Source organism: Augochlora pura, chromosome 10, assembly GCF_028453695.1.
Source record: "Augochlora pura isolate Apur16 chromosome 10, APUR_v2.2.1, whole genome shotgun sequence".
In the NCBI taxonomy this organism is placed as follows: Eukaryota; Metazoa; Arthropoda; class Insecta; order Hymenoptera; family Halictidae; genus Augochlora; species Augochlora pura.
Window position 1 is genome coordinate 10,990,184 of NC_135781.1, and position 21,065 is coordinate 11,011,248.

Consider the following 21,065-nt stretch of genomic DNA (forward strand, 5'->3'; position numbering starts at 1 on the left):
GAAAATATAGATAGAGCTAAATTTAATGACGCTAATACTGTTAACGATCAGTTTTAAATAGAAATGTGTATACGAATACAGGTGTTTCTAAGCAAGAACGTGTGTTTTCATTGTTTCGTTGATCCGATTTATGAAACATCTTTCATAATATTATTATTATTGTTATCAATGGTATTATTACATTTCTTCTTATTATCATTATTATCTTTTACTTTACCATTTTTATTATACCATTCTTATACCATTCTTCTTTCTTTTTTTCTATTCTTTTTTGTAAGTCCTCTTAAACTTTTTGTATCAAAAGTGGTTTCCCTGTATATAAATTTCAATGAATATTATAAATATAACATTATATTCAATGTCCCTATTTTGGAACGGGCATTTGAAATAGCCGTTCCGAATTAAGTATGTTGAATATGAAACACAGGGACATGGTACAAAAACATTGTTCCAGAATGGGTACACGCTCGTACATTACTATTTCGTTCGTATTATTTTTTTATTCAAATTATTTTTCGCAATAGGTACTTTTACCTTATCTCTTAATTCTCGCTCTGCCGTGAGCCCCGAGGTTCTCGCGTGAAGGGAAAGAATCCGACAAGTGGCTTCCCGGAGGAAGTTCCGTCTTTGAGGAAGCTATCCCTCAGACACTGGGAAATCAATCCGTTCGAGAGACCCTCGGAGGAGGCCGTGGACGGCCGCGATCCCGGCCCCTGGGTCCCCCGGGACCCCCACGGCTGCGGGAGCGCTGACGTATCGTCGAGCATTAATTCACGTTATTCCGTTTCGCTGGCTCGGACACGCCTGTCGACGTTAAACGATGACAGCGGCGCTCGCTGGGCAACCGGGCTCGGTTTCTTGCGAACGATCCGCCGCGATATCCGGCAGATCCTGCACGCAGATTGATCGCGGCAACGATATTTTGCACTTTGACCCGTTCACGCCTGTCCGACAGCCAAGATTATCCTGTTCTCCGCGGGATTTCGACGAGCTGCCTTCGAACGGCAGCTATGCCTTCGAAAGTGGTTCGAAGATCCACTATAGATCCCGCGAAGGAAAATTCAGGTTTTTAAGATGGCTGCAGGGGTTCGAATACAGGCTGCAACGAGCTAAAGAGCAAAATTTTTGACGTTTCGATCGCATATGCTGAACTCGAATCCGAAAGTCATTTTTCTTCATCAGTCTCAGTTTTTTTGAGAAAATTGATGTAAATAATCGGGAGCAAAATTCACATTTTAATCAGGATGTTGTAGCGAAAGATATGTGAATAGATACATATATATTAATTAAAGAATATTCAATAGAATTTATGCTATAATGACATTATAAAAAATACTGTTCTATTTAGAAAAATCTACTAGAAAAATTTACATAATTTTCATATTAAAACTACGAAAATGTTGAATTTATTGGACGTTTATTTATTGAAATATTTATTCCTTTTGTCACTGTATTTGAGAGATTTAGCAGAAACATTTTACTCAAAGATTATTCCTACAGTTTTTACATTGAAGATAGTAGAAATTCTAAAAGTTAAGAATTTGCAGCTTTGTTGAAATATTAAGTTTCGCAAAAACTGATGATTATAGAGGCAAAATAATTTCTGGATTCGCATTCATCGTCTGCCGATTATCAAAACGTAACAAAGAAGTTACACTTAAACTCGCGTCGGGCAGTATGTTAATATATTTCTAAACGAAATAATTTTGTCAAAATTGGTCCAAGAGACTAAAATTTCTTCGAGATATTAAACCGAATAGTTTACTTATTATTATTACTAATTTAGAGAATTTGTATACAAAACATCTTTTAGATTGCCATGGGGATGATAAAATATTAAAATACGATGTTTTTCTATATTTTTATCTGAATTTACGTCAATTTAAAAAATACGTTTCCTAAATGCAAATAAATTATACGTATGATGCATAGTCAAGCCACTGAAACGTGTAAAAATTACCTGTTTTTGGTCGAAGTCCATAAAGACTGCTACTTTGACGAACTTTAAAAGTTAACAACTCGTAACACATCAACCGATATCAATGAAATTTTTACCATGTGCACATGTAAATCTCTGAATTTACCTTAGATAAAACAATCGGAAAACTATATTTTTTTAATTCTTTATCATTCCAACAAAGTGCATTCTAAACGAATTTTTATGTCCCGATTCTCTCGAACATCTAAAAGAAAGTTAAATCACCTGGATCAATTTTAAAAAATTTCTCACGTTTGAAAATGTGTTAACATTTCCGACGCGACTGTATTCGATACCACGTTAGTACCGATCATCGAACCGTTTCGAGCCATCGATCAGTCACTGGATTAAGAAAGGCGAGTTGATCGATCAAGAGAAGCCGTCGAAACGTTGTGGAAGGAAATTTGAAAAATATCTTCTGGCTCGCAGTCGGAAGCCTTGATCCGGGTCGAGTACCGTGTGCAACAGTGTCTAGCTTCTCGTTGTTTATTTGTTTATCCGCGGGTGGGACGATCGCGGTACCGCTGCAATGCGCAAGATTGATCTAGCCGCTGATCCTGTCCTACAATCATCTCGAATTTTCTGTTCCCCCCCTATATCTCTGTGCTCAACTCTCGCGCATCCATTTTGTCTCAATTTTCCGTCGCGACCAACCCCCACGTCGCCGGTCGCGATCATTTTTCCCATCCGTTCCCGATCCGATCGCCGTTACCTGGCATTGCAGTTAATCAGCAAGCCAATTTACTGTCAATCTCGACCTGTCGAGTGGCTCGCTAACCGAACATCTCTGTATTCGCTGCGATATCCGTGTGCAACCCCCATTCCACCTATCTCCCGCCTGCTTTCCGCACGCAGGTAGCATGCTAATTTTTGCTCGTGCATCGTGCTCTATATCTGTCTCATACACACTCTCTGTATCTCTCTATCTCTCTATCTGTCTGTCTATCTCTTTTTCGTCCGCTAATCGATTGCTGCTCGTTCGTTTTCAACCGCGTGTATTGTATGCCTGCGTTTTCTCAGTGTGCGACACGCGTTTCCTCGTTAACACCCAGTTTCCGTTCTTGGGTTCTCCTCTATCGTGTTTCGTTTCTTTTATTTTTTTCTTTCTCTCTCTCTCTCTCTCTTTCTTCCCTTTTTCTCTCGTCCCGTCTCTTTGCTGTGCTGCATCTTGCCGTGTGCGTGCGCGTGGGGTTTTTCGATCGTGATTAAAAGAAAAGCGTCGCTTTTTTTTCACGTGTGATTTTCGTGTTACCGAGATAAAGCCTCGGCGGCGAGCATAACCTTCCTGCCGAGCACGATCTCTCGTTTTGAGAGATCGCCGGCGAAACTTTCGACCGTTGGAACCTCGATTAAGTCGCCGGTAGACCCGGAACGCCGATCGGATTAATCCAATTTAAAAGCATTCGCCGTAGATAACTGTCAAGAGTTTCCAATGGACGGAGCTTCGGCCGTCTACACCGCCCCATCCATCCACCCTGAACCTTATCATCCCCCCTCTCGCCCGTTGCTTTCCGCGATGAAAATCCGCTGGAAAGTTCAAGCATGATTAAAATCGCCTATAGAGACTAATCGAGACTTAACACTAATGGATATTTCGATCGCTGCAGATCTCGGAGTTGAACAGCCAGGTGAACGACCTCCGAGGTAAATTGTAAGTAAACCTTTATTGTCTTCTCGTCCTTGAATCGGTTCTATTCGGAGGGTTACAATCGATTTTCAAATCGAGGCGGTAGAGCTCAAACGTGGTTGCACTTAAGAGGATTGTTTGAAAGCGATTGGACTTTGAATTGCATATTATTTGATGATTTAGGACTGCGGGGTATTAGCAAATTCTTGGGTTAGAAAATTTGTGCCAAGTCGATTTTGTGAAAATCAATGGGCTAATGTGAAATATAAAATCCTGGGTGCAACATGATTTGTTCAGTGTGCGAGCAAAGTCTTAATTCACACTTCTATGCACTGTCAAAACTAAAAATAAACTAGTAGGAATTAATTAACTAGATAGCTGTCTTTGACGAGTATAGTCGTCGCGAAGAAATGACAATTTAATTAAATTAAATTATGTATTTTATGAATGTGTTGTATTTAAACAAAAGTTAGTAAGTAAATACTAACAAGTATTTATATACAATAAGTAAATAGTAACAAAGTAAAGTGAATTAAACAGAAACGGTATAATTACAGTGACTCGCATAGTTTTCAAAGAGACTGCAATAACTAGTTAGTTAATAAATTAGTTTCATATGTTTCATTGCGGCACGATTTACTTTCAAAAAATTAGAAAAGGAAAAGTTCAGACTTTACCCTTTAAATCAGAGCTGTTCAACAAGCCGACGGCCAAGGGCAAAACTACGGGCAAGTGCTTAGCGGAATGGGGATGTGAGGAAGAGAAGAGCAAAGTGTTTGCATCCCTTCTCTCTCCCATCCACGCATTACCTTTATATACCGATCGTGCGATGCTCATTCTATTTCACTTAATTCTAATCTCTGTCACCGTCTTCAGTCAAATAACGTCTCGTTATCCCTCGAGAGTGGAGTCTAGAGTCCGCCAGACTGCGTCTGCCCTGGACTGAAAATCGCAGCCCATAGTGGCGCCAAGTTGTTGAACGGCTCGAATTTAGATTGTGGAAGTTCACATAAAATTCACATTTTTAACAGTAAAAAATGCAACTAAATCAAATAGATTGTAATTTCTTCGCTAATGGTTTAAACGATTAAACAAAAATCAATCAGTGAATTATAATTAACTGATTCTCGCATGGATAAGTTTTCGTAAGATTTTTTTTTTATGTATGTAAAATTACAAATGTTTAAAGTTGTACAGGCTATTACCTTGCAGTCCAAGGTTCGATGTCCGGTAGAATTTGGATAGTTGTTCGTCGGTAGCGCAATAATTCGATGGTTTTTGCAGCATGAAGCCGACGCTGAAGAAAGTCTCCAAGTACGAGAACAAGTTCGCCAAGCTGCAGAAGAAGGCAGCCGAGTTCAACTTCCGTAACCAGCTGAAACAGGTGAAGAAGAAGGAGTTCACCCTCGAAGAGGAGGACAAGGAGGTAAGGACGATCGTTTTCGATAAGACCGATCGGAAGCTCTACGATTTTTCAAGTAGATCGATCATTTGCCCCCACCCGTCGATGGCTGGCACGGTTTTTACATTTTTGAGACGAAATTTCATCTTTTTGACAGTCTCCGCAGAAACGAAGGGGTTCTGTTTTAGTTGTCTTAACCTTGCAATAGTGTCCTGTTTCTTCGGACTATAAAGCGTCACATTGAGAGTTTTCAAATAGAACCGTGAAAATATACTGGAATATTTTTAGCAAAAATTTGAATGCTGTAAAATGCAGGATATTAAAACTAGCTAACCCTTACGTTGGCAAGCAAACGTGTATGCGACTTTAAAGTTTCAATATTTAATATTCTCTGCATAAATTATCTTAAAGCTGTAAAATGATGAAATGGCGTGAACGGAATGGTCATTTAATAATATTTTTGAAAGAACGTGATAAATTTAAAGAGATTATAGTAAACAGGTTCTCGGGAACCAACATAAGAATTGAGAAAACTTTCTCAAGGTCATGACTGACTCCAGGTCATTAATGTAGGGTTAAGAATATATCGTCTTTCTGATGGTGAATAAACCTCTTGTATTTTGATAGAATTGACTTGATTCATAGTCGATGAATTTTGAATTTTCCCGCCGTGCGACGGGCGGGCCTGTACTGAAAGTGTTTTTTTCCAGCCATTGAGAAAGACCATTTTTTTGTGGCTCTGGTTTTGTTTCCGTGTACCAAAACCCGAACGGCAGGTTTTTGTCCCCTCTCTCCCCCCCTTTGTACATACCAGTAGACACTTGGGACCGTAATTTTTGAAGCTCTTTTTTGGTATACGTACAACCCCCTACCCCCAGCCCCCAGTAGATAGCGATAGTTGACTAGGCAATTGTGTTGTTCTCCACAGCCCAAGAAGTCCGAGAAGGCAGAGTGGCAGACGAAGAAGTAGATTTACGATTAAACGATTACAAAAGAAAACACACAAAATAAAGCTACAGAAAAAAAGATCGGACGAAAAATGCGAGAAAACACCAAAAAAAAATAATATACATGAAACGATAAAGAGAATTCATGCTGAACACACGTCGGATACAGAAAACGGGCACACGAACGTAATGTAACATAACGAACAACACACCGTTCGTCGTGAGAGCTGTCGATGTTGTTGCTTCGCGTAATCACCACGAAAACTCGATACGTGATCGCCATTTTCTTTCTTTCGGTTTCTTCTGTTTTTCTTTTTGCTATTGGTTTCGTAATCATCTCACGTTATTCAATTTTATTTGTTTATCGTTTGACTCCTGTCGGAGGCTTCTGCGAAGAAAAAAACGTTCTCGGTTTTACTATAATTTGTACGGACGATCGTTGCTAGGTTGTAAGCCAACGGAGGTTCACAGTTTCCTCTAGGATCGAAGGCGAAGATCTGTGTCAATAAACGATCGGAGAAAGTGCATGTAAATGGAGGCAGATGTTTTTTCTCGAGCACACACATCTCGTATCTCATCCCCTAGCCATTTTCCTCCTTCGTCTCGTACACGTGGCTTTTTTCTCGTTTTTCTCTGGATTTTTTCACACGGAGGAACTATCCTCAATCCAGCCGACAAGTGATCGCATGGCGACTCTCATCTTTCACGATTTAGTATACGAAAAGTTGTGTGCTCCAGTCACCAACTTTTGCTGTTACTTTGCTAAAAATTCTCTAAGAGCAATCACTGCTTTCTAGGAGAACAGAATTATTCTTCTGTCCCCGTGAAATACTTCCGAAATTTTTAAACAGTTTAAAGAAATTATTCGATCATTCGCATCAATTTGCTTAATTATGCAAGAAATTTCGTTGCTTCTGTTATAATTTGGTATCTAAAAATGTGCAATGGTAATAGTAGCATTTTTAGTACAGAAATTACTACAACAAAATTATTTATTGTAGAAAATTTATTGTTGAATTTGTAGAAAATAATTGAAAGCTCAAGTGAAAAAAAATTGTGCATAACTTTAAATTTTTAAATACAGTATGAATCAATTTTTTTTATTTTTAAATAGACTAGATTCAATGAAATATTCTACAAGTAATTCAGGGGAAGAGAATGTTTTACGTCGTGACTCCTAGGTCGCAAGAACAAATCTCTGACGATTACTTAATCGATCGTGTGTTATTGAGGATCGTTTCGTGCCGCTGCACTAATTTTTTCCATGGCTCTAGTCTTTTTGTAACGATTTTTTTCGTGGCCACATCTGCCCGGGGGATGGTATCGTTACTCATCCCCCACCTTCTCGTCGCATTCGCTGTTAACGTCGATAGACACGCAATGCTCGAGCTGACATAGAGAACGGGAAAAGTTTAAAAAGAGATTACCGATTAAACGAAAAAAAAAAGATAATAGTAATATAAAGTGAACTGATGACAAGGTGAGCATGGCTTACAAAGTTATATTTAAAACTCACAGACTTTCTTTCTCATCTCGTACGTAATAGCAGAAGCGCTTTACTCACAAGTGCCTTTCATTTTTCATACTCTCTACCTTCTCTACTCTTTCTCTCTCTTTCTCTCTCTCTCTCTCTCTCTACTCTTTTTCTCTCTCTATCTTTACTTTCTCTCTTCCCTTTTCTTTTCTTTCTGTTTCTGTCTATCTCTTTCTGCCACTGTTTCTAATTTTCTCTTCGATTCGTGTCTGCACTCATCTCGTTCACTCTTCTTGCTGTCTCCGTACTGTCGTTCATCGCGGCAGACTTGCTCTCTCTATCTTCGCGGCGCAAAAAAGAAAAGAAAGAAAACGATTCTCGCTCGCGCAATTAAAAAAGATGAAAAGCCTCCGCGGACACAATAAAACGAGACGCGCGTACACTTTTGAAGAACAGACGCCCTTTTTGCCGAGACACGCGCGCGATAAGCTCACTCGCAGCTTGCCTTTTGCCGCCATTCGTTCGGCTGCCATGCTTCCAGGCTGTACATGTGTAGGATTGTTGTCCCGTCCGGAGTTTTCTTGCGGCCCCCGCAATCGCGCATTGATCATTCCTATGAACCTGTCGAGACATGTGCCGCTGACAACCAACGCTTGTTATCACTGTCCGGATACCTCGCGTTCTCTAAGAGCGACGCAAAAACGCGGTTATGAAAATTTCATTTGCCTCGAACATCGCGACGAGAGTTTTTAGTATTTTCGAGATAATAAAATAAAACGTGATTTGATAATCAATTTTAGTTTTATTTGTTATAGAGGATGGATGAATGCTGGATTAACTTCTTCCTGTATATTGTACTTTTATCATTATTTTAACTTTTAACGAAAGTTGCTAGAAAATTAGGAAACGATTTTTGAGTCAATTTACTGTTAGCAGTTCCAATCATCCACAAAATTGGTTTATATTGTTCTTTATCTACTAATTGCTTAATCCTCCAACCATGGGCAATGTAGAAACGCTTTCTAAATATTTCGCAAAATTTAGCCACAACCAAGTTTGTAATTTATCGTTATTATAAATGTTCAAACGGTAAACTCACTTAAAGTTATAATAATCACAGTTAAAAGTAGAATATTGAATAAAGAATTTGATCCAATACCGGTCCTACTAATGAATTGATGCACTTCAATCTACGATACGTTTCATATCTTTGATTAATTGTAAACAACGTGACTGGTGAATTACGAATATCTCCATCGCATTGGCTGTTCAGCATAACGTCAATTTGACAAGGGGGGGTGGGACAAATTAAGAGTAAACGAGGAGCAGATGGAGATTAAAAAATTTCGCGCGAGATAATGATTAACGAGCGGACAGTGAACGATCGCGTTGCGGGCGGCAGAATGCGAATGATCCATGCGCGGTTACATCGCGGCGCGGTCGATCGTGACTCATGCAGGTTTACGGATCGAGCTTGGATCACGAGCGGCGCGCGATTCTTAATCGTTAAGTTAATGAATTAGTACGTACGCTCTAATAATTGTCCACGTCTGATCTGTTGACTAATGATGTTGCTCTTGCATTATGTTCGCAGAACGCGTCAAAAGATAAGGTAAAGCTTTAAACGATCAAATTGTAGATCGGCATGCTTCAGTAGGGGAGAGTGTGCGTGTTGCTAGCAAAACATATAGATGACAGAGATGGTGTGAAGGAAGTATGCAACGAGCCGGATAGGATAGATAGAAAACGCTTGCATCCTCTAACGACGCGATCCGCGACCGTCTTATTCCGACATTTTTCTACGGCTTTGACTTTTTTCTATCGTGTTTCACGCGACTATACAGTTTTTTCCAGCTTTCTCGCGATGTGCTTCTTTTTGTTCGGACAGATCTCCGATCCTTCTCTCGTCAATATTTTTCCACTAACCATTTGCACGGCTTTCTGGATGACGATTAAAAGAGAAGTAACGTTCGGCTATCGGAAGGAAAGATGAACCGATCGACGAGAGAATTTAGATGTATTGGATATTTTTCAAAGGTGTAGGAGTGATTCTTTCACGACACGATGTCACGAGATTTTTAGCGACGACAACTGATTTTTAATGGTGGACGTCCGTCCGATTTTTAGCGCGTTCCCCATGCGCAGCGGCTCTCCTAACGCACTCCGTGGAACTTATGATTTTAGTTGCGTAAAATTATTTACCGCACGAGTATACAATTTGCTTATTATTCGATGTAGTCCTGTCAAAATTTTTATTTAACAAAGCTTGGTCAGTATAATTTCCTAGATCAAAATTTCAACGTTTTCAAGCTTATTGCTATCTTTAAATAAATTGAGATGCAGAAACTTTTGTTTAGGACAACGTGGAAACTGTCGAAATCAATTTTCTTCGAAGTAAATTGTATTATAACTTCGCATGTAAGAGATTACGAGCAGCAATGAGAAGGGAAGGGTTTGTATTAAGCGAGGAAGGGTTCCACGACGAGGAAAGGGAGCCGCTGCTAGCAGCCCTCGCGACGAAATCCACTGTGCGTTAGTCCGCTTTGCGAAGGTGTTCCCCTGACCTATCTAATTCAGCGTGTGCGAATTTGAGCCGCGTTGCTCGCCATAAAAATAATTGCAGTTTTCTCATGCGTGTTCTCTAAATTTTGCAGAAGAAACCCGACTGGTCGAAGAAGGGCGAGGAAAAGAAGGTAAAGGAAGAAGAGGTGGAGGCATGAGAGACTCGGCGACTCGGTCTCGACGTGTGTTCGTCTCGTGGATCGTCCATCCGTCTACCCGATAACATCTCGACGCCAACAAACTCCACAAAAAAAAAGAAACCAAAAGAAACTTCCTCGTTACTACTTTGTCTGTTATCTGTTTCCGTTCGTCCGTTTTATTTTTAAAAAAAGAAAAAAATCGCCAATTAATCGAACGTTCCACCGCTCCTGAATTGCACGCTGAAAACACGTTATCTTTGTTTTGTCCACGAAGACACTGCCTGTATGTTTCCCATTCTTTGTCTGGGAATGCGCATTCGTCTTCATAATTAAAGTGAGTCATTAAAGAGTCTCGCTGTTGGCCAACGCAGTCACGCGTGTTGAGGACACAGTCTATGTACATACCGTCGTCGCAGAATCGGAGAAGATAAGAAGGAAGAGGATGATATCCGCCCGCCAAACTAATTTTTAATTCTCTTCCTCTGTTGGTCGAGCCTGAATGTACGATTTTACCACTGTTACATAAGACCTATTGTAAAAGAATATTGTTTAACACCGTGCCCATGTGTCCGATTAAACCGAATCCTCTATCTTGTTCTTCTTCCGTTGTGCTGTTCTCTTCAGGCTGGTGCACGCGAGACACCCGGATCTGGAACGGGGCTTATGTTTTCATCGAATACAATGTTTGTTAATGATATCAATTGTTCCATAATTAATACATTCATTTACACATTAATAGATTTGTTTATGTAGTACGTGAACCCCTCCCGATACCCAGATACTTTTGAGTTACCGTGAACTTTTTGTACGCAGCGTTGACACATCAGCTAACTGGTGAAAGCAGGATCTAAACGATTTTGTTTCAAATAATTACCTTAACTGTGAATTACAAAATACGTAGAATTCTGAAACAGACACCGGTGGGTAGCGTGTTAACGTTGTGTGCAGCATTCGCTGCATCATGTTCTACATGACCACTTTATTACAAGCCACTGAAACGACTTAATTGGAACTGATTTGGCACGCCTATTTCAGTCAACTTCGAAGGATCCTAAATGTCACCAATTATGAACTTATGAAACGGTCGAACATCTGACAGTTAATCGCTTGCAATTAGTTCAGTTTTGGCGTTTTCCTCGCCGAAAATGTTGCGAACCTTTACGAAACAGACACAAATTAGCTCTTCAATTTTCGAACATAGTAAGTCAACTGCGGATTTTACGTAAAGTAATACACGCAACACCCTTCAACGCATTAGAATTATTAATAAGAACAATGAATGGGCACGTAGCTGCTGTAATCTTGTATTAATGCAGACAGTTTTAATATTATTTATCTTACTCCACGCATTAAACTACAACTTCTATTTTACAAGATTTATCGTTTCGTACTTAATGTCAGTTTGATGACGTCATTACTCTATTTCAAGCTCTATAAAGATCTGTGTAAACAGGAACAATTAAAACTGACAAGGGGATTCGAAGTTGGTGGGAATGGAGCGGTGAAGACGACGGCAAACATCGTAAAACCGTATAATTCTCGGGGAGACCCGTGTCGGGAAAGGTTACCAAGCCCCGAGCATCGTTTACCTTTCACTGGGAACGATCGATGACGGGTCCACCGATCTGTCTGCGGAATTATACGCGACGTTATCATCGACGGATCGACTCGGTCCGGGTTTTACGAGCGCCGTCGTCTTCGAGGTGCCCTGCGAGTCGATAATAACAGCCCTGTCGTGTCCGTGCCGCCGTAAACAGCGCAGCGCGGAGTCTTAATGCGCTGTTAATTCCATGAACGGTTCAATTACAACGTGATTATCAAGCAGGGCGAGACGCGGAACTTTCATCCGCGAGCCGCTCTTCGGGTACTTCGAGAGATGAGAGCCCGTCGAACGCTCAATGAGCCGTATTAAATGCCAGAAAGCATGATCGTGTACAATCCGTCGAGAAACTTTACATCACGTCCTAGAAAGATCGACAAGCCAAGATAAGAATTAAATGAATAAAATTATATTTTTATACTAATTCACTTTTAACTGCCTTTGAAACAGTTGAAGATAGTTGTCGAGTTTACTAAAATTAATTAGAATTGATGACAGTTCGTACAGAAATCGAAAGTATTTTACCTTTTTTTTAAACTATAGCTCTAACTTCTTTGTACTGCGTTTAGAACAGTTTTCGTTGATATTATTTTAATAATTAGATAACATTTCAAAAATTGTTTGAAACAGTTTACAAACTTGACAGAATAGATCTACATTCCGAAACTTTCCAATATAAGCAAATAAAGGTGTGACGTTTGACGAGCTCGAATTTATCGTAATTCACGACGCATTGATCGTGGCGATTTTGTTCATACGAACAAACAACAAGCACGGTAGGTGCTCTGTTGATTAAGTTTTGCTTAATAACGATTCGCTATGGCGTGCCGCCTTTATCAGTGAGCTTTTTCATGGTCCTCGTATCGGTTACTGTTTGACGTTCCACCGAACAGGTGTATTCGCGGAAAATTACACAGCCGGGCTGTCGCGGCAGACTATTGTTTACCTCTGCGATCGTTGTATCGACAATGCTGTCTCGTAAATATCTATTGTTTTCTATCCATTCCACTGAGCAGTAGGCGAATCTTTGCTTATTTTTGATTTTTGAGAAATCTAAGACGGTTGTATAAATCCTCTCATTTGAAATTTGCAACATTAAAAGTACAAACAAACTACTGTCTGAAAAATGGCAAAACTATGCTTGCTTAGAAAATTATTTCAATTGGTAACTTTATATTAGAAATATTCCTGTATGCCTCATACTTTAAACTCACGAAATTGTTGATGCAGAAGGTATTGGCGGTTCTAAAATGGTATAACTTATTTAAAATTATTCCAAGTGAATACAGTTTAAAGAAAGTTATACTGCTTTAAAGACGTGTTAACACATTTTGAAACCGCTGTACTCCATTTCAAACATTATTTCAACAAAGTCAAACATGATTAATTAAAGTTATGAAAATCTACATTGTTGCATTCAAGAGAGTGTGCAGAATCATTTCCATGGTTTCTACAGTTTAATAAAAGAAAATTCTGTAAATAAGCTCAAACATTTAAAACATTATATAGATCGATGTGATTATATTCAGAAGTATACATAATTTTTTTCAATAATCTAATTCAAGCATAAAAGATTCTGAAATACTAAAACCTTCCACCCCTCCTCCCAAAATCTAGATTTCTCAGAAGCAGAGAACGCAAAGCACTGAAAAACAGTTTTCATTTTAATAAATTATATGTGAGCATTAATGACGTGAGAGTAGGTTTGTTGTACGCGATCCCGGATGTCGGTCATTTAACTTTTCCTGCCATATTTCTGATCGAGATTTATGCTGTCGATCGTGTTCGATCTTCCTCGACCAAAGCTTTGTCTCTTGTACGAAACGTTATTATTCAACCGAACAAATGATGTATCCGAAAACGCGGGCTTAACATCGGCGCATTCGCGAGAGCGTAAATCACGTGATTCAACGCGCGTGCCGCCGACACGCTACGCAGCTGCGAACGAAATTTTCTGGCAATCACGTCGCCCTGTGTTTCGTTGAATTAAAACACAGCGCGGGGCGGAAGAGCGGGCGGGGTGTTACGACCGTGGCAGAAAATGGAGGCGTCGTTGCATTTTTCATTGCTGTTTCTAGCCAGCCAAACATGTCGAAACGTAAACGATACGAGGGCTTTTCGCGGCGTAGAAAAATCGTGGTTGCGTTTACACTTGTCGTTAACTAATTCGGAATGGCGTTCTGGTCTTAATGTATTTGTTCCCTCTCTTCTGAAACTTTTCTCTTTGAAAATATCGAAGCTATTTAAGGGATAATCGTACCATTCCTAAACATCGTCTCGTAATGACATTTCGATTTAGAGAATAAGGGTGGTTTTCATGAACTAGAGAATTATTTCAACGCTGGCATAATAGTCATAATTTCGTAACTCTAATTTGCATATTTTTTATTTTAACAAATAACGTGCCACTTATTCATTTTTATTGAATACTAATGAATCGAATTGGTGTGAATTTTTCGAAGCAAAAATTTATTATTGTTACGATTACAAGAATGAAAACCTAAAAAATCTAAGATTTTCGAATGAATGGCTTCTTCAATTTTATTTTAGCAAGATAATCAATTAATCTTTATATGGTGATCCTTCATTGTATTATTTACAATGAAGAGTGACTCCCAATTTTTAAGGACAGTGTAAACGCGTGCCACTGAGCAGGGTGGCTATTGAGAGAAACGTTGCGTCGTATCTATGTATAGACAGGGCATATCAATTGATTTATATGATAATTTATTATCATATTATTTTGCAGCAGGAACCCGTGCCGGAACCGCCACCAGAAGTGGCCGCACCACCCCCAGAACCCCCTGCACCTGAACCTGCACCAGCACCAGCACCAGCACCCGCGGAATTGGCTCCACCAGCACCTTCACCGACACCATCGCCAGAACCTCCTGCGGAAGGTGCGCCACCGGCTGGTCAGTATGACAGCCTTAAAACTGTCCATCGAATGTTATCATCAACTTTCATATTGTATTCCGTTCTACATTACTATAACAATAATATATTACTGTAGGAGGGAAATTGCAACGACGAGAAAAATCGCGAAATACATTTAAACTCTGTTGCATTAATTGCTTATCACGATCACTAGACTGCTCACATTTGTGACACGTGTATGATTATAATAGCATTAAGTTTTTGTATTGATCATAACATACAAAACCAAGTATTTTTCATCTTCAGACTTGTATAAAATAATTAGTGGAAACGAGAATTTGCATAGTGTGTAACACCATCTGAGCCACAATAATCTTCAATCTTCAAACTAGTAGAATGGCATCAGGTAGGGTCCAAAAAATGCAACAGAGTTAATGAAATAGTTGTCAATATTATGCACGATTAATCCAAGCGGAAGTAACCTCATTCAAATCAATATCGAACATCGTTCTTCTTTTGCTCAATAAATTCCAACCTCGGTGAATTCGCATTGCAATTTGCAATCAGGAAGTTGTAAGGGGAGGTCTCTAAGTTCTAACTGAATTCTTGTCGTTGCAATTTCTCTTGCAATCTCGCTGTTATTCCATCGTCTTTCGTCACGATTCGCGATAAAACCGAGTCGATGCTCGCCAACAAGAGGACACGGAAGAGATAATCGCTGGACGTAGATTTAGAAGTGTAAGGTGCATGTGCTTGTCCAGAGGGTGCGCCAGCGGCGGCACCTGCAGAAGGCGCAGCACCGCCAGCGGAAGGTGAAGCACCTGCAGCTGCGCCCGCGGATGGATCAGCGCCTCCGGCAGCGGAAGGCGCGCCCGCCGCACCTCCTGCCGAGGGTGCACCTCCAGCAGAGGGAGCACCACCAGCCGAAGGTGCACCTCCAGCTGAAGGTGCGCCACCAGCTGAAGGAGCACCTCCGGCCGAAGGTGCACCTCCTGCTGAAGGAGCAGCACCCGCCGCTGCACCAGCGGAGGGTGCACCGCCAGCAGAAGGTGCGGCACCCGCACCTGCACCAGCGGAGGGTGCACCGCCTGCTGCACCACCTGCAGAAGGTGATCTTGGTTTTCATCCCAACCTGTTTTAATGCACAGATTTTCTACCAAGTTATTCGGAGGATATTCCTTCTCAAGTGATCTTGCTGTCGTTTTTCCTGCCATTTGGTTTGATGCATCAAGATTTTTGTTGTTGGATGCACCGTGTTATGCGCAAGATTGCCCTGGTCAGCATTATCGACACCTTTCCGTGCTTGTAATCCTCAGGTGCCGCACATGTCATCCTGGATCACTTAGATCCAATTCACTTCAAAAATCATTTTTATGTTATCGCATTTGTTTACGTCTAAATAACTGTTGAATGTGGAACTCTTGTTTGAATCACAAGATTAAGTTCTTAAAAAATATGCACTGCAATAATCATTTATGATTAAGTTACATAAAGTCTTCACGTACATACATATGCAATATTCTCTCTTACGCATGCTGTAATTTCCCAAGGTAACAAGAATTATCCGTGATCCTTGCACTTGCAATTAAATTATACAATGATGGTTTGGGAAGGTAGCATGATCTTTTACTCTGAACTTTGAGTACCGATTTTGACAACTACATCCAAGCTTTAACACGTCATAAACAACAATGAACCATGCAAATTGAACTAAATTAATATTTCTATTTTAACCATTTGACTAGCACGCGAACGATATAAAAAATTAAGTGAAATTAGATATTTTATGACATTGGTTATCTATTCAATATTCTTACGTTTTAAGGATCCTATAAAATTGAGAATATGTAATAGATTAGCGTGAAATGAATTTTTATCTATGGAAGCCATTTTAGAGGATCCCACGTAAGAATTAATATTCTATATTCCATAAGTTCTTTATAAAGTGGTCCTTTGAGTGCAACTCGTTTTAACATCCCATTCGTCATTTCACCCCATCCTCCATGCCTGTGATATCTTCACGAGGCTTTACTAAGGAAATAACTGTGCTTCTAAAGGCGCACCTGCAGCACCACCAGCGGAGGGAGCGGCTGCACCACCAGCCGAGGGTGCAGCACCCCCTGCAGAAGGAGCACCTGCTGCACCACCAGCCGAAGCAGCCCCTGCAGAGGCTGCACCAGCGCCAGCCGAACCAGGTAACTATTATTCTCTCTCCAGTATAATTATTTATCGCAGCGTTGCAGGATTCATCGCCTTCGATCTCGCCACCATTTTAATCGATTGCTCTATTTTTCCTGCGCTTCATCAAATAATTTACAGGCAACCCATTCTTCGCGCAGATCGAGCATTCCATTTCAGCATTGGATCATGGGTTCCATTTCATCATTGGATCGTGCATTCCACTTCATCATTGGATCGTGCATTCCGCATAATTGTTCGATCGTCCATTCCACTTCAAAAACGTCGATTCTTTTTCTAATAATTCTATCTGTTTGTTTAACTTTGAATCTTTAGCAAACTTAGGTTTACTAGTGAGAGTGACGATGGTGGTCGGGTCGAAACGTCGCCAGGTGCTGTTACCGCGATCGAAATTCATTACGTTTGGTATGTTATATTAAGGGTAAACAATGTAGTAGAGGACTAAAAACATAGAGCTACAGAGAATAGTCGACTAATCGAGTTATCATCGATCGCACGATGCACCGTTGCGTTGATGACATGCTGAAGGAGTCAACGTTCATTCGTTTCATTATGACGTTATCATAACGTCACGAGGTTACCATTAGGAACAAAATACCTGTTTCTGTCATAGTCTCAGATTAATTCGGTCATCTCCCAAGTCGTGGCACTTCTCTACGCTAAACTTAAGTATGAATCAATACGCACATAATATGGTAAATTGATTAATTGTTACACACGATAACATTTACTTTGAATATATGTATAAAAGAGTTAAGATAAAATTTACTTGCTCTTTACTCAATCTAAAAAACTGCCATAATTTTCGTTCTTTAACAGTAGCAAAAGTGTAGATAACTATCGATCTTTCAAAAAGTTATTCGACGTACACATAAGTCTATCCAATAGACGGTTCATGTTTCAGCCGTCTATTTCTAATCGAAATACTTCAAGCTACCAGACAATATTTCGATGTGCAAGGGTTGAAATAGAAATACCTGTAACACAAAATGCGTGAAGAAGCGAAACGACTTAAGAGATGATCTAACGCTAGTTTTAACAAGTACTACCAAGTGCGTCCTTGTGACAAAAGCACAAGGAACGTAGGGCGGCGGACTAAAAGGACTAAAAAGAGCCGAATTAATCCAACAGATACAATTGGTTCGGGTCTCGCTGAGGATGCTAACACCGAGTTGAAAAAACGTCCAACAGAATTTTCTCTGGGATTAAAGGAATTCTTTTCCTATTTTCTTTGCAGCGCCCGTATCGTAACTTCGTCGAAGTTGGACCAGAACGAAGGGCAACCTCGCCACGTAATTTCCACTCGTTGACGTCAGAATTCGCCTAAATCACGTACACACGGATAAGCATCGAGAAACGCGACAGCAAGCTCGCGATTTGTGCCGGTGCTCCTAATTCGCACGTCGGGACGGTTCGCGCGTCGTTCGTCATCGTCGTCATCCGTCTCCTCCTCATCGTCACACCGTCATCGCCGCCGTCACCGCCATCGTCATCGTCATCATAATCATTGTTCTTCCACGCGCGCGTCACCGTTCGCGCCTCGAGCGAATAACACAAAAAAGAAAAATAGAGAATGGAACACGCACGTTCCATTGTTCGGATGTTTCACCTGGTTCCTACGGATCGTATTTGATCGAAGAATCGTTCGCGGGGTCGTCCGATCGGCTTCCTGCACGGTTCTTAGCTATAATTGCACGAGCTGTAACCATGCTGCGTCGAACGACCCCGCCGATCAAACTTAATGTGCTCACGCAGTGGATTTACCGAACGAACTCGAAATTTATCGTCACGATTTCTACATGTAAATAATCTACGACGCGTTCTCTGCCGAACTATAATCAATAATTTTATGTGAATACACGATAGAATTGGGTTTCGTAATAAAAACTTCTCTGCGACTATCTAGATACGGTTGTTCTTTTCATTCATCCTCGGTTCTTGAAGAAGCAATCATGTTTACTGATTTGAAAATTTCTTGGGTATGCCGTTTGAATTTTTCTTGCGGAAAATTATTTCACGGATAATGATCACTGGTGCTGTTTTATATTTTTTACAGCGGTGTGCAGTGATAAAAAATCTCCAAAATGTGGCATAAATTCGTTTTATATAGAAACATTAAAAATTATAATAATCATAAAACAACTGATATTAAAAGCAATTGTCGTATATACTATTTCAGAAAAAAATTTGTTTGCATTTTCTTTTATTTTTGTATACTATAAATGCCGAGTTTACTAACTTGTGTCTTATATATATTTTTTAATGCGGGAAATGTTATGGTTCACATTAAAAGAATAAACATAAGTTTTGACTAACCAGATTAAGTTATCAATAACGAATTCAGACTACTGTGGTATATAGGCCACGTATTTTTCTGAACAAAATAATTTTTGCAAGAAAAAATCTAACTATCTAATCTCTAAACTAAAATCGTTTGGAAGATGACGCATTTATGGCGCCATAAACGTGACTGTAACTGTATTCGAAAATGGTGAAGGGTCCTAAGGTGACTTCGATAACGACGGAACTCGTTGATCGATGGAAAACGCATGCTATGCTTTCCAACGTCACAAATAACGTTCGGTAGCCCGAGGCTTTGATTTTCTCGTGGCGTGGGTGCCTTTATTTGGGGAACGCTCATTGTCAGAGCTCGCAGCATTCGTGCCACGGGGTTGACGGCGCTCATTTGTTTATGTTGCTCACTGTCGTGCCACGTGTTTTGCTAATCCCTTTGTCGCTTTGTTTCGTTACACAGTCGACGCGGAAACAATAGAGGATTCTGCGTAATGGAATTTACGTGGGCCAGTCTTATTGTGAACAGTCTACTCCCACCCCTCAATATCCCGTCGCGACCCCTGCCATCGATCTCCGAGCTATCAAACTAAATTACTGCCATTCAATGCCGTCCCCCATTAAGACCGCTGTAACGAAACTAAAATCTGTGGAAAACAGGAGTCACGGCAGAGTTCGGTATTAATCGAATTGTTTCAAATCAATCTTTGAGAGAATTATCCGAACGAATTCTTTTCAGTCGAATACTTTATTTGAATAACGATTATTCATTATTCACTATAAATAATTCTATACATTTGTTTGAATAATCCTTTTACAATTCGAATAAATCATTCGCTTAACTTTATAGTCGAATATGTTATTCGAATAAAGATTGTAAAATTATTCGAATAATAATGCGAATAATTGTTGACTGTTTTTGTTTTTATGACATTTTATAATATAACGATGCTTATACATTCAATTTCAATTACTTATAAAATGTCTTGTTCTGTACCGGTAGAAAAATTATTAAGTTATTTTACGAACTTGTATTACAATATTTTAACGAAAAAATATTCGAGAAATAAATCGATAGATTGGAAAAAAAATACTTAATATTCTACCATTTTAATTAAATTAGATTATTTTACGTATAAAGTCTTGTGCGAATAAAATCTTATTTGGATAATTTATCTACATAAATTTGTATTCGATTGGGTATTTATTCAATAATTATATGTTCAATTATATGTTCAATTATATGATTGGATATGTTCAATAATTATATGTTATAATATTTATTCAATATTAATATTGCATGAGACTTTTTCTCTTCGTTTTGGCCAACTCTGAACCTCGACTCCAGCGTTTCAACTGTCTCATATCGTTTGCTCTGCGGCAATTTGTTATTTAGATAAGAAGTTTTGAATAACAAGAGAAATAAACTCGATTCCAGGAGAATGGTCACGAGAAGTTATAATAATTGCAGAGTTGATTGTATCCGTTCTAGGAAACTTCAAAAGTTTTGATAAAATATCGATTAATAAACTTTTTTGACTTCCTGTCCGAGTTTACCAAATGTTTATGAGTATTTTATTGAATTCTGCGTCTTTAGACTCTTAATTTAAAACTAATAATTGAAAACATTAAGTTCTGAAAATATTCCTAATTAATGAATTGATTAGGAAACATTCTTAGAAATGACAAGGATATATAAAAATACCTTAACCGAAATATTAGAAACAAGAGTACCTTCGTATTCATATACAATACAATACTCATTGTAACAATTAAACATGTAAAATTCTTTAAATTATTTTAATCTCTTAGCCAACTAAGGAATCTAGTCATATAGTTCTTACTTTACTATACATTCTGCCAAAAAGCATTACCTACTGTAACCATCAACAACTGTCGCCATTTCAACGACACATCTGTTCCAATTATTGCACAAAAATTTACATAAAACTTCTACCTCAATCACA

At 39.4% G+C, this 21,065-nt stretch overlaps 2 protein-coding genes across 18 annotated transcripts in view; both read left to right on the top strand.

Moving 5' to 3' along the window:
* Window positions 1-10,866, top strand: part of Wupa (troponin wings up A) — a 38,054-nt gene extending 27,188 nt beyond the window's left edge. For 12 of the 17 annotated variants that reach the window (XM_078192236.1, XM_078192242.1, XM_078192239.1 and 9 more), the window contains 3 exons: window positions 3,586-3,629; window positions 4,890-5,031; window positions 10,083-10,866. In XM_078192236.1, coding sequence (XP_078048362.1) covers window positions 3,586-3,629; window positions 4,890-5,031; window positions 10,083-10,148 — 252 coding nt within the window. In that variant the 3' untranslated portion in view covers window positions 10,149-10,866. Of the gene's footprint in view, window positions 1-3,585; window positions 3,630-4,889; window positions 5,032-5,935; window positions 6,488-10,082 lie in introns of those variants that run through there. The other 5 variants (XM_078192249.1, XM_078192252.1, XM_078192250.1 and 2 more) reach the window with 1 other exon arrangement.
* Window positions 10,867-12,856: 1,990 nt separating this feature from the next.
* Window positions 12,857-17,039, top strand: LOC144476585 (uncharacterized). The gene is made up of 6 exons (XM_078193699.1): window positions 12,857-12,895; window positions 12,961-12,963; window positions 14,480-14,645; window positions 15,369-15,716; window positions 16,665-16,802; window positions 16,927-17,039. The coding sequence occupies exons 1-6, from the start codon at window positions 12,857-12,859 to the stop codon at window positions 17,037-17,039; spliced, it is 807 nt and encodes a 268-aa protein (XP_078049825.1).
* The last annotated feature ends 4,026 nt before the right edge of the window (window positions 17,040-21,065 follow it).

Coding starts and splice junctions, on each gene's coding strand:
- LOC144476585 (XM_078193699.1), top strand. CDS start 12,857: ATGGCAAAACTATGCTTGCTTAGAAAATTATTTCAATTG. Junction 15,717..16,664: donor TGCTGCACCACCTGCAGAAG/GTGATCTTGGTT, acceptor GTGCTTCTAAAG/GCGCACCTGCAGCACCACCA. Junction 16,803..16,926: donor ACCAGCGCCAGCCGAACCAG/GTAACTATTATT, acceptor AATAATTTACAG/GCAACCCATTCTTCGCGCAG.